The sequence below is a fragment of the Lepeophtheirus salmonis genome, chromosome 6 (assembly GCF_016086655.4).
Source record: "Lepeophtheirus salmonis chromosome 6, UVic_Lsal_1.4, whole genome shotgun sequence".
NCBI classification, from domain to species: Eukaryota; Metazoa; Arthropoda; class Copepoda; order Siphonostomatoida; family Caligidae; genus Lepeophtheirus; species Lepeophtheirus salmonis.
Genome location: NC_052136.2, coordinates 2,479,378 through 2,492,915, shown reverse-complemented (window position 1 = coordinate 2,492,915; position 13,538 = coordinate 2,479,378). Strand labels below are relative to the sequence as shown.

At 31.7% G+C, this 13,538-nt stretch overlaps 2 protein-coding genes across 5 annotated transcripts; one reads left to right on the top strand and one right to left on the bottom strand.

The window, feature by feature from the left end:
• Positions 1 to 4,966: 4,966 nt before the first annotated feature.
• Positions 4,967 to 6,709, bottom strand: LOC121120166 (WD repeat-containing protein 13). Its single transcript, XM_040715012.2, has 2 exons — positions 5,975 to 6,709; positions 4,967 to 5,901 (listed from the first exon to the last, which is right to left on the bottom strand). Exons 1-2 carry the CDS (start codon positions 6,613 to 6,615, stop codon positions 5,328 to 5,330), a joined length of 1,215 nt encoding a protein of 404 aa, XP_040570946.1. The 5' UTR covers positions 6,616 to 6,709; the 3' UTR covers positions 4,967 to 5,327.
• A 1,923-nt stretch (positions 6,710 to 8,632) lies between these two features.
• Positions 8,633 to 11,522, top strand: LOC121119614 (4'-phosphopantetheine phosphatase). Of its 4 annotated transcripts, none has more exons than XM_071889017.1 (4): positions 8,641 to 8,894; positions 9,340 to 9,566; positions 9,629 to 9,721; positions 9,781 to 11,522. In XM_071889017.1, the coding sequence occupies exons 2-4, from the start codon at positions 9,530 to 9,532 to the stop codon at positions 11,433 to 11,435; spliced, it is 1,785 nt and encodes a 594-aa protein (XP_071745118.1). In that variant the 5' UTR covers positions 8,641 to 8,894; positions 9,340 to 9,529; the 3' UTR covers positions 11,436 to 11,522. The 4 variants fall into 4 exon arrangements, with proteins under 4 accessions (XP_040570258.1, XP_071745118.1, XP_071745119.1 ...); XM_071889018.1 differs by having other exon boundaries at positions 8,751 to 8,917; XM_040714327.2 differs by having other exon boundaries at positions 8,758 to 8,894; positions 9,266 to 9,566.
• The last annotated feature ends 2,016 nt before the right edge of the window (positions 11,523 to 13,538 follow it).

Genomic DNA, 13,538 nt, shown 5'->3' with positions numbered 1-13,538 from the left:
CGAGGGTGATATAGTTATTTCTGAGTTCCAAATAGATAAGGCCTTCTTATGGATCTGGAAAGGTGGTTTTAGGTACCAGGCGGTGTAAATAAAAGAAGTAAAGGGTGGGGTAGATTATGGATCTAGGTCCGCTGCTAAGCCTGTCGGGGCCTAAAAATGTTAGCTACAATATTTCTTAGGCAAGGTTTTTCCAAACTTTATTATGCCTTCACTAATACATTATTAACTGAGGACCCCTTGGTACAAAAGATATGTACTATGTATGTGTAGACTAAAAGCAATCCTCAATTACCTATCTTCCTGCAAGCCCCCCTAGACTCCCCACACGGCTCTCACTTTCAAAACTATTTTATTAGGCAACCTTGGTTTTTGGGGCTTCTAAGGGGGGAAATTTGGAGCTGTACGTACTCTGCGTATAAGGAAGTTTCAGCCCTGTTTGTATCAAATATCCTTTACTGAAACCGAATTTTCTAGCAGCACCCCTTTAAGTGCCTGTTACCAAACTGAGCCGGTATAAAAAAGAACCGAGACTGAAGACCGGAACCGAGGCAGATAAAGCTGAACCGTGACCAAAACTATCGAAATGAAAGACCCGAGACCAGTACCGATAGAATTGTTGAACCTGGACAATGGCACCACCTTGGTAATAACTAGTGATTTTGCTCATTAAAGACAAAGAGGAACAATGATGTTTTACTCGGATGTTTCAAGTGTAAGTTCTTATTCAAATAGGAAGATGTTTAAGGATTGACATTGGAGTAATTCGAGCCTATATGTCCTTGGTATATAAGGATTACGATTTGTGTTGATTTCCTTCCTCTCACTTTTGCTTAGAGCTGATTTAATAAAATGTCGTGTGAGCTAAGCTATTCTCCTCCAAAACATTCAAAAAAACAAAAAAAACAGCCCAGGCAAATCCCCTCAATTCTATGAGTGCCCATGGATTTCGTGGTTTCCCTCTAGACTGACCAGAAAGCTTTAAAAAGTGGATGGAAAGAGCCTTGTGAGGGTGTTGAGGCCACTTTTGAGACCAGCAATGAAAGAAACTCATCTCCTACGTTGCAATACTCAATTGGACTCTTTTTTTGATACTTTTGACAGTCCTGATGCCATGATGCCAACACCCTTTACATTAATGATTAAGAGAGCTCAGACACACATCTATTTATAGTCTTAATTGTGTTGAAATTCTATTATTGTTAATTAATAAATTATATCTTGTTTAATTTCAAAATTCAAGGTTTTCGGATTTTAATTATGCATGGGCTAAAATCAAAATATTATATCCTGCGTCAATATTCTGATCTGATACCTGTACTCTGGAAGTATTTATTTCGTTTTAACATAGCATACAATTTCATTGTAATTGTTTTATATTGGAACAATTAAACTATTGAATGATAAAAAATGATCCACCACAGCCGCTTCCCAAGAATCATGGAACCATTTTAATATATAATAATACACACCGGCCCTCAGGTTGTGGAGGTCAAGTGCAGGTTTCCAAGGCAGTTTAAACTCTACTGCTGCCGAGTTTTTAAGCATCAAGGATCCCTTGTGGTATGCTATAAGCCACCTTGACCCTTGGTTTGTCCAGGTGAACTGCTGGACCCTAAGGGAGGTTAAATTTATCTACAACCTCTTCCCTAAAAATCAAAGAATCCATCTAATATCACAAAATACAGCTTGGCATACGGGTAGTACAGGTAAACTGCTTGGCTCCAAGGCAGATTAAATTCTTCCATTTGAGCACAAGAAAAATATTTTATTTTTAAAGAAATAAAACGGATTTGGCCTTGGAGCCCAGCAGTTCATTTGCACAACCCGTGGGCTGGAGTGTATCATAGGATACTAGAAGGGATCTCTCTCAACAACTTCTTCAGATCCCTGCTCAGAGAAGCCTCGTCGGAAGAACCCTTTTCACTAGGTAAAGAAATATCACTACATTAGTTTTCACTAGGCAAAGTAATATCCTTACATTTTTTTTAGTAGTTTAAAATAATAATATCACTGTATTTTATTACTAACCAAAGCTGGTTAGTAATAATCTACGTAGTCATGCTAACCCAATCAAATAGGTCATATAGAATCATTATTGTTAGACAATCAGCAGCCTTTTGGAAACAATGTAGTAATTCTTTCACAAATATAATTCGTTTTCTTGCAAAAAAAAAAAAAAAAATCATTATTTTACTAAGTAATGCATATATGAAGTACAAAAATTAAAAGTTTTTAGAACTGAAGGGTAAGTAAATAATATTTTAGAATTTGTTAAGAAAGACTATTATTCATATTTATTTTATTTTGCGAAACAAAAATATTATTTTACTTCGAAGATTATTTTTTGGGAAAAGAATAGAATTGTGTTATTATTATGAGGGATTACTTTGCTATCTATTTTCAGTTGGTAACAATGTATACAGTGTACACCCCATTATTAGAGTAGTTGTAAGTATTTTATATGAAACTAGATTGGACAGACGGTGGATTGCAAAACCTCCGCCTAAAATCAAATTGTGTTATGTATCTCCATTCGTTCAAAAGTTATGGTCGACTATAGATTTTTTTTACGTTTCTCTCAAGATTTAATGACCTTTTTCTGTGACCATATATAATCTCCGTACACAAAAAGATAATTTAATTTGTTGGGATTATATAAAAATAAAAACTTTTTTTCCGCAGGATTGTATTGATTTTTGGAATTCTATTGGAAAAAAATTTGAAATATTAAATTTATTGAAGAAAAATTTCAAACAATAAATTTCTATGGGAAAAAGTTCAAAATTCATAGCTATTCACAAAAAATTAAATTTCTTGGATTTTTTTTTTTTTTTTCCAAAATCCAGAGCTGTTCAGAAAAAACTAAAATCTTTTGTTGGAAAAAAATGTTTGAAATTAAGTTTAAAATATAAAATTTCTCGAAAAAAAAAATTGCAAATATTAAACATTATGGAAGAAAATTTTTTTAAATCCATAGCTATTTACAGACAGTTGAATTTTTTGGAAAAAAATTGAATAATTTAATTAAACTGCAAATATTAAATTTTAAAAAATTATTTAAATATTAAATTTTCTAGTAAGAATCAAAAATTGTTTAATTTGGGGGGGGGGGCTACAGCCCCTCCCCCCTGCAGACGCCCTTGTGTCTTAAATTCCATCATAATTTAAGGAGGCGCTTCCATTTTGGAGGCACAAATTTCATATTGTTACTACATCAAATGTACAAATTTGCAATAACTCTTGATTCAATTCAACTTTTAAGAATAAAAAGAAGAATTATCACCTGCATAGAATACCACTTGATGTCAATGATAAACAGTGATATTTGAATTAAATCAAAGTACTATGTACTGAAAATCCCTACGACTTGTCCAAATTTTTAATTTTTTTAAGGGATTAGGGACGAAAAAGGCAGGATAATTAGAGAAAGATTATAGGGTACGGTATATAGCAGTTTACGCAATATAACAGTGGTTCCCAAAGTGGAGGTCACGGGACACAATAAGATAAGATAAGACGTAAGATAATTTTCCAACAAAGAAGAATATAACAAAATATTCTAACATCAAAGCTTAAATAATGATGAATGCACATTTTTTTTATAAGTTTCTTCTGGATCATATTAAAAAGTATTTTTCCAAGAAGATGGTGCTCCACAAAAATATAACTGGACAGACCCCTTTTACCGCCACAGCTAATTGTCGGTCGTCTGACATGGCAGATGTTCTTATAGAACTTTCATTTGACCAAACACTAAAAAACATATTTGATTCTAAAATACTTGACGATTTCTGGATTTCTGTGATGAATGAGTACCCTCTGCTGGCTAAAGTAGCTTTAGATTTACTTATATCATTTGGCTCAACTTATTTTTGAAATAGCAACTCGAAGACTTGGATATAAGTTAATACAGAAAAGGTTTTGTGTCCAAAGTTAAGCTTAGAATAGACCTGCTTTGCACAGCCGTCAAATTAAGATCTTGATTCGTTATTTGCACATCCACAGCCTCTATATTATTTGCTTGAGAGTCTCCATTTTGAAAAGAGAATTTATAGTATAGAAAAGATTATATGTGGTATATCACTGATTTGATATTTACGATATATTCGATTATTTTTTTCAATATATTTATAATTAAAATCTTTCTTTTTGATCAGTATTGTTAAATAATTTATATTATTTGCCTCTGGGTTGAACTTGAAAGGGGTTGTTATATGGCTTTTAAGTGATCTATCTGCATAAAATGCATTCCAAATTTTATATTTATCTCTCAATTTGAGGCGAAGAGGGTTTTAACGTTCGAACTCAAAAAGGATAGGAAACCACTGCAAAAGAGGGATCGATTTTTGATAGACACTAAGGTTTAAGTCCTTTTACTCGTTGATCCCATTTTGACATACATATTCCTTAATATTAATGAAAAGGGGTTTCATTGTTAAAAAACTTGGTTGTTTAGGCCCCCAAAATGGCGGACATCACCTGAAAATGCTCAAGAGGGCTGGAGATTATGTAATATGTTAGGAAATATACGTAACGAAATACAGTAATATGGAAACTCAACGATTCTATTTTTATATTTAACGAATTTCATTGTCAAAATGAGAAATATATTATATATAATTATTAGTAATAATATTACAATACATTTAAATTACTTATTTAGTAATTAACAACATTATTATTTAAATTTTGATTTTCTGAAGATTTTTTATTATTATAATTGTTTTAATTATATAATATTATATACACATATTTTATAAGACAACATTTAATGACTTTTATATCACACATAAACTAAATAAGAAAAACAAAATATTCATTATGAATATTTGAGGAAAAAGTATTCAGCAATTTCTTATACTTATTCATTTGGAAAATCAGTAAATTGAATAATTTTATTATTTAGGTATATAAAAACTTTAATTTTTTAGTTTAAATAACTATTTAAGTCATTATAAATTTATGATTTGAGATAGACAAAGGAGAAGAGAGAAGAAAAAAAACTATTTTTTTTTAAAAAAGAAAGAAGGAGAAATAGAGAATCATAAGAATCGTTACGAATGTCGCTTCCGTCAATAAATCATAAAAAAAATAAAGAGATATCAACAACAAAAAAAATATCATGAAATAATTTGTAAGACCTTCATCAAATATATGAATATAACACAATAACGTCAAACTGAAAGTGATGAAACTTTAATGTTTACTAAATGGATGGTGGTGATGCCTGAAACTTTTGTGATATTTCTTTGTTTTTTTCAAAAATTCATCAAACAATTGCATTAAAGCTATCAAAGAGAGACAGAGTTGTGATTTTGAATTACAATCTACTTCTTCCATACAATGATTTGCCCAGAAGAATCCGCAGTAGCCATATAGGCCTCATCATTTGAAAAGGCAACGGCTATCACAGGTTCCAAATGTCCATGAAGTTGATTCACAATTGCCTTTCCATCTCTATTTAAATCATAGAGAACGAGCGACCCATCCTCTGCGCCAGCAGCAATTAGACCAGATTGAGGAGCAAATATTGAACTACATATCTTAGATCTCGACTCAGAATCAAAAGTTTTAAACGGAACTATAGATCCAAAATCATCAACAACTCGATAGCAAATAAAGAAATCCTTGCCGGATTCAGATCTTTGATTGACTAAAAGTATTGAATTGCCTCTCCATGAAATCGCATCCATACCGTTAATAGGTCCCTGAGTGTGCATTCTACATCCTTTTTGGATTTTTCCAGTGTTTGGGTTTAATTTAAAAGATTCAACTACGCCGCTATCATTCGCCACCCATAATAGGGAGCCTAGTAGAGCTACAGACGTTGGCCTTCCGGGGACAGGGCTTGAGGATGCAAACTTTCCCGTGGATATATTCATCACTGCCACTTCACCAGATCTAAAATGAATGTAAGGAATGTTAACATATTAATGATGAAAAGAGATATATGAACTATAAGTACGGAACGTACCGAAGTAGACATGCAAAAAAGTTATTATTCAAAGGAAGAAATCGAACAGCAAAGGCTGATATGTCGGAAATATTTCGTAGAATTTTCCCAGATGTGGAATCTCTTAGAATAAGTGAATTTTCCTCTGCAATAATGAGGACTTCATCCGACTCTGAGAGATCAAAAGAATGGATTCCATCATTGAGTGAGGGTTTTAAGAATGAGGGCTGCGTTTGAAACACTCGAAGATCCTGAACAGTGGAAATATTTCCATCGAGAGATGAAGCTAAAAGGGATTTGGAAGAGGATTTCCCAAAAGTGAGACGTGTGATCGCCTGAGAATGCCCATCAAATATTTGATGCACGCCACGAAAAGAGCCATTATTCACAAATCGTTCATTCACGGGATCTTCCTGAGGAGTATCATTGAGGGAAAGGTTTTTAAGACTCAGTAGATCCGGGGAGGGGAGTTTGAATTGCCGTTTCAGCAGCTCAACTCGTAGGGACAGATATTTCTTCCGAGTCAACTCCATTCTTTTGCCATAGTGTGGACGTCGACGAGAGAGGAGCTGCCACCGACGCTTCAAATATAAGGGATTCGCAGCCATTCGATCACTCGAGTTAGTAAACGCCGAATCCACGGCAAAGATATCTTGCCACATCTATATCTAAGCCACTTGATTCAATGATCTCAGAGTTAGAAACTTAGTGTGTTAATATTATAATATCTATCTTCCTTTTCATTCCAACAAATAAGCAGATGGCCAAAAATAATCCATAGCCAACTATGGCCACATTAAACGTAACTCTTTAGAAAAGGAAATTAGTTGGGTATCTACTTGGATACTATTATAATTACTAATTAGTATATGTGGTGCATCAACATAGAAATAACCTGGAACAAAAATCACGAGAAGTAGAAAATCCCAATTCATTTTTTTAACTTCATATATACATACAAACTAATACTTCAAAGACATATTTGAGTCCTTTATAGTGTTTGTACTCAAATTACTAGGATGTGCTAATATATCTCAGAATTTTAGCTATAGTTTAAAACCTTTAAATAATTTAAGAGACTAATATTGGCCCCATATGCCCCCTTTCAAATATAATCTATCCCTTATTCTTTTATTGTGACGATCCATTTTGGCTAATTCAACTACCATTTGTGGAGCCTATAAAGGGTTAATAAGAATAGTTTGTTCATAGAAAGTTATGATAATTCGTCGAGAAAAACAAATTAAATCTACTTTTGATTATATTTTTGTATTGATCGGCCAAATATTTGATATATATATTAATAACGCTGAAAAATTAAAAATATATCTTTTATTATTACATGAAAGATTATCGTATGGTACACCTGTCTTTGGCTACTTTTACTTACATCAACAATATTTTTTTTTACTTGTCAATATCAAAAGCCATTTTAATTCTGTCATGTCACGCATTGAAGTTGTCTTTATGATGATTGACTGATAATATTATTATATGTCTATCAAAAATTAATCTATAATTAGTGACTAGAACCATTATTTAAACAATTATTAATTAAATAGTCATATTTTCTTATATGTATAAGGTTTCTACGCACAAAAATAACAATTGTCTATAGCTTTTTACAAATGACAATCTACGTTCTATATCTTATATATTAAATTACCTTTCAAGGATTATCTTTATATATAAGCGTGAATAATCTTATTTACATATCATCATATAGTTATTTTGTTCCTACTTCCAGAAGTAGGAACTGATTTAATAATATAACCAGAAATTGTATGTAAAACTTCCAAGTTTAATTGTTGAAAATGTTTGACTACATTGTAGATATATCATTTAACTACGTCGTATAAAACAATTAAGTAAATGAATAACGACAATTAAAAGTTTGAATTATATATGAATACAAACAAAAGTGGTATGATTATTCATAGAGAAAGAAATACAGCTCCTTGCTATTAGTATTTAACGAAGATACCAATCACTAGATACGGAACATTCTTAAACAAATGAATCTTTCAAAATTGAAAATAAAACTTAGTATGGGTTCATTATAACAAATTAGTGCTTGGATAGAAATTTAATATAATACACATAAACTCAATGAACATTTTTGGAATATGAAGCTAAATAACTCCACAAACCCTGAGTATAGTCATATGAACTAAGTAATTTATCAAAGCAAGAGGTTGAGTGATATAAAATTTATGAAAATCAACTTATAATTTGTGTATTCATTAATAATAGGGCAGACCCAGAGAGAAGTTATCAGAATATGCCGCTTATTCAACATCCAATATTATGTTTCATGTCCATTGCTTAATCAATACCAATTTACATACCAACATAAATAATAAATTAAATCACTAATAAATTTGATAAGATGCACTATTTTAACAATACGTTGGATATTATAAAATATTGCAGGGTCGTAATCTAGTTTAAGAGCTCCCTCCCATTATTTGGTATGAATTACAAAACAAATTCCTGATTATGAAGTATTTATTCATTGCATAAAGTGTTACTTCATCAATAATATCCCTAGTTTTTATAATAATAAATGGTCTTGACAACATACTCCGGTGCCCCTACCTATATTGATATAAGCATAAGGTGTTTTCTTCACAATGACGTCATTGCATGTATGACATTATGAGCAATAAATATTATTCTTATCGAAATTCAATGTACATTTCCTTGGCATAACGTACTAAATGCTATATTTAATCTATACTAAATATATATTTCTAGTGTGGCAGAGATGACGGATCAGAAAGGTGGGGATGGAGAACTTCAAGCGCTTCCCCAACCCATAGAAGCTGCATTCAGGAACATAAAAGATGCCGAATATATCGCTATGGATATTGGTGGATCTTTAACTAAAATTGCTTATTATTCGTCGGATGAAGCTCGCATTCATTTTGTTAAATTTGAGGTCTGCTGCAATTTTAATCAAGGGTGGAACTAAATTGAAAGTATACAATGTAAATTTAACTGAAATAACTATGGCTCAAAAAATTATGATATGCTTTAAAAATTAAAAGCTATCAGTTTATCTGACATTGATACAAATGAATTATATATTCAATATTTGCTATTATTATTTAATTAGGTACTCACGTTCAGATATCCGTCTGTAATTCATGATAACGCAAACATCAATTAGCATTAATATTTAATAATTTTTGAGGGCTTTTATGTGGAATCATTGACCACAATATATATTTTTTCATTTTAGCTTTACAATTAGTACATACTCAATTTTCTATTAAGTTATTAAAATAATTGACTGATTTAAATCATTAGATAAGGTTATGCGTTCTTACATGTACACCCTTGCTTATAATTTGCTAAAAAATGTTGATCGTTCGTAATGAAAGACAAAATTGATTGAATCTGCATTGGACTATATCAAAACCAGAACGCATCCTCCAGAAGTCAAAGTTACTGGTGGTGGTGCATATAAGTACTCGGAGCTAATCACATCCAAGATTGGTTCATTGGTTGATAAAGTGGGTGAATGTGAATGTATTGTAGCTGGAATAAACTTCTTACTACGAAATTTAAGTGATGAAGTTTTCATTTACAATCGTCATTTATCTCCTGAGTGCGTATTTGAACCCTTAATACCTCTTTCTGAACTGTATCCTTACATATTGGTACAAATAGGATCTGGTGTATCGATTTTGAAAGTTGAGGGTGAGGGTAATTTTGTCAGAATTGGAGGAACGGCAACGGGCGGAGGAACATTTTGGGGACTTGGTGAGTATGAGGTATTTTATCAGTTTATTGTAATTTTTGTTAACATCTCTTTTTCTTAGGAAAATTGCTGACGTCGGCCAACGACTTTGATGAGCTTTTGGATCTTGCTTCAAAAGGAGACCATACCAATGTGGATCTTTTGATAAAAGACATCTACGGTGAAGGAAAACATAATTTAGATTTAGGACCAGAGGTTATTGCATCGACATTTGGTAAATTGATTTGGAATGTAGACAAGTCCAAGTTTTCCGAGGCGGATTTAGCCAGAAGTTTGCTTTTTCTTATAAGTAATGACATATGCCAAATTGCTAGCTTATACGCTCTTCTTCATCAAGTTAAAACAATATATTTTGGAGGGTTTTTTATTAGACACCATCCTTTATCAATGCATTCGATTGATTATAGTGTTAACTTTTGGACTAAGGGAATGGTGCGAGCAAAGTTTTTGAGACATGAGGGTTATTTAGGAGCTATTGGAGCTTTTTTAAAAGGAGCTGAAGAGCTTCAAACGAGCAACTATTCTTGGACAGAGAATTACTTTGGAAGTACTAGTTTAAGTTGGAAGTCCTCTAATGCTAACACCATTAACATACCTCATAATTTAGAAATTGATAGATTTGAACGAATATTGTATCATTGTCCACTTTTAGAAGATCCCAAGAACTATATTCCCGATACTGTTGATCTTAGTCGTGATAGTGATGCCAGAGAATATTGGCTCAAGTGCTTTGAAGAATCTTTAGGAAAGTTTGCGAATAGAGCTGAACAAAGTGAAGAGGCACTTGATCAAGAAACGGAAAAGAAAATTAAAGCACGATCCAGGAGATTCCAAGAAGAGTATTTAAAAAAGCTAAAAGACTTTTCCACTCGTCCATTTGCTTTTGGAAATCTTACCGTAAGAAATTTACTGGATCTGAGAGAGCACTGTTTGAGAGAGTTTGGATTTCAGGATCCTTATCTCAAACAGAAAACTTTGGAGAATGATCAGGCTTTTGAACTATTTGAAGCTCTTTTGTACCAAATTGAGGGCATGAAGCCGGTAGACGCTCACGAAACACTTGCTCGTGGTATTTTGGCTGGAAATGTGTTTGATTGGGGAGCTAAGGAAGTTGCAGTTATGATGGAGAGTGATAAAGGTTTGGATTTTGATATGGCTCTTAGTTTTATTGGCCCTCGTCCATGGCTTGTCGATGACTTGGATCCTTGGTTAGAGCGAATGAACAAAAAACCACACAAATGTGCTGTGATATTCATTGATAATAGTGGCGTGGATATTGTCTTAGGGATTCTTCCTTTTGTCATTTATCTGTTAAAGCGTGGAACAGAAGTCATTCTATGTGCTAATAACCGCCCTGTTCTCAACGATGTAACATTTAGGGAACTCAATGAAATACTTAACAGAGCTTCTAAAATATCACATATAATAAAAGAATCCTTGGAAAAAGGAACTTTACATCCTGTTGATTCTGGCCAAGGATCTCCTTGCTTAGATCTAAGTCGACTCAATGAAGATTTGGTTAAACTAATTTTAGAAAAACAAGTGGATTTAATGGTGCTTGAAGGAATGGGTCGAGCAGTCCATACTAATCTTAATGCTAAATTTAATTGTGAGGTTCTTAAAATTGCAGTCTTGAAAAATGTATGGTTGGCTAATAAATTAGGGGGATCAATGTTCAGCGTGGTTTTCAAATATGAAGTCCCTGATGATAATTGAATTTTTACATTAAATATATTGTTAAAATTGTTTAAACAATTAGATAAATCATGATATAAAAATATATATTTATATTATTTAAACAAATATATGTGTGGGCTCATTAAAAAAAAAAATTATTTCATAGTATAATAGGTTTATAACTATTTTGTACATTAAAGCCTGGATTACTTAATATCTGGATAGACAAAAGCCACGCAACTTAATTATTAGATCTTTTAAAAGAAATAATTCTTCTATTAAATAACAATTGTAGAAGAGAAGAATTAATTCTTGTTAAAAAGTGATGAATCATGAACGCCGAGATTGGAACTTATCCGATGGTTCATTAAAAATCCTCATTTGTGATTTAAGTAATCAACCATGGAATTGTGGATCGTTTGGTGAAAGATTTTGTAGCAAAATTTCATTTTTGGTGGTGAAACTTGAAAAAGTCCTCCTAAAGGAATCATCAAGTATAATTCAATTCTATCGAAAAAAGAGATAATTTTTTAAACAAGATTTACTTTTATTCCTTTCAGATCTAACTTCTAATTGCTGATCGCCTTTATTATTGAGTATGGAGTAAGGCCCTATTATTAAACCACATCAAACTCGTAGGAAGTAATTTTTTGAGGGAATATCCATTCGTAGTTCATCATATTTCTCTTGTATTGGGAGAAGAGCGTCTCTTGATGAGCCTGTTTCCATCTATTATAATTCATTATGTAATTCTTGTCTTTGGATTTGATTTTCCTTTTCTAATTCATTAAAATCGTTGAAAATAGTGTTTCTTATCTGATTAGCTATTTTTGTTGAATTTATGATCAAGGATGTCTCATCATCCTCCTATATAAATATATATATTTATGTTATCTGCTTGAATTATCCTTCATTATTCAACATGCGAAGCATGAATTTGTCCATATTTTGCCTATTTTAATGCAACAAATCGTTATTATCGCCACCACTCAAACTGAAGACACGGCACCTAATGAAGTTGGGTTGATATTTATTTCATTTCAAATTTATTCTGAGAATTTATTGTGACAGCAAGTTCAACTTTTACTTCCGGATATTTATGTATCACATTATATTTAGATATGAATCTTTAATTGGAATACCTCATGATTGCATTGATCACTCGGTGTAGAGTAATTCACCTATAAAGTAACATATGATCTTATTTCTTGTTCAGTTCTATAATTATTATTTTTATTTGAAAATGCTCGGAAATAAACGATATTTTTTTCATATGAAAATAATTGATTTAGATCGAAAATGGTTTGATTGAACCTGTTTATTCTAATAATCGCATCTTTTTCGGGAACGTCCTCATACTTGGTCATCAAAAAAAGCAAGTAAACTTAAAACTTAGCTGGATATATTTATACGCTCTGCAACCACCAATGACTTATTTCATTTATTAAAATATTATTTGCAGTATTCCACATTTGATATTTCAAGTCTCTTTGAATTATTACACTAAATCCAATAACTAGACAACCTAAAATAAATTAAAACAAGATATCAATCCTTAATTAATAACATATTGTTATTAAATCAAAATAATAATTAATAATCTTCTCAAAAAGAGATTTATCATTTCACTTATTTTGTGTGTTGTGCAAATTACCTGAATCTGATTTTGTTATGTACAGAAATTGAACATCATCTTCCATTCAATCTACTATTATTTTTGTAAGAACACAATTGATATCTAATTTTTGTTTGAGCTCCGACAAATTTGAAATATTATCTTTTGTACCCTTAATTCTATTTCATCATTTTTCCGTTTATGCATCACCTCAGCCATTGGCATTATACTGGCCTTTTGTTTAATTGTCACTTTTTTAAATCCAAAAGAAAGTAGAGCTCTTTTTCTTAGAATAAGTCTTTTTAGTTCTTCATTTTTTCATTTAGTTTCTGTTTCATAATCTTCGTGTTTTAAATGAAGAGAAAAACAATATTTTTCGAGCTATCAACGGATTTACCATCTATATGAACAATTATAATTCTATTCTGAAACACTTATCAAAAATGAATTTATAGTTTTTTTTACCAAGTACATAATTTATTAGTATAGCTGATTTTCATTTATCAAGAATTTCCATGTTTTATGTA

Excerpts from the sequence above, each read along its gene's own strand:
- LOC121120166 (XM_040715012.2), bottom strand. The coding sequence starts at position 6,615 with ATGTGGCAAGATATCTTTGCCGTGGATTCGGCGTTTACTAACTCGAGT. Across the intron at positions 5,902-5,974 it reads TTTTTTGCATGTCTACTTCG|ATCTGGTGAAGTGGCAGTGA; the intron begins GTACGTTCCGTA and ends CATTCATTTTAG.
- LOC121119614 (XM_040714324.2), top strand. The coding sequence starts at position 8,721 with ATGACGGATCAGAAAGGTGGGGATGGAGAACTTCAAGCGCTTCCCCAA. Across the intron at positions 8,895-9,339 it reads TTCATTTTGTTAAATTTGAG|ACAAAATTGATTGAATCTGC; the intron begins GTCTGCTGCAAT and ends TCGTAATGAAAG. Across the intron at positions 9,722-9,780 it reads AGGAACATTTTGGGGACTTG|GAAAATTGCTGACGTCGGCC; the intron begins GTGAGTATGAGG and ends TCTTTTTCTTAG.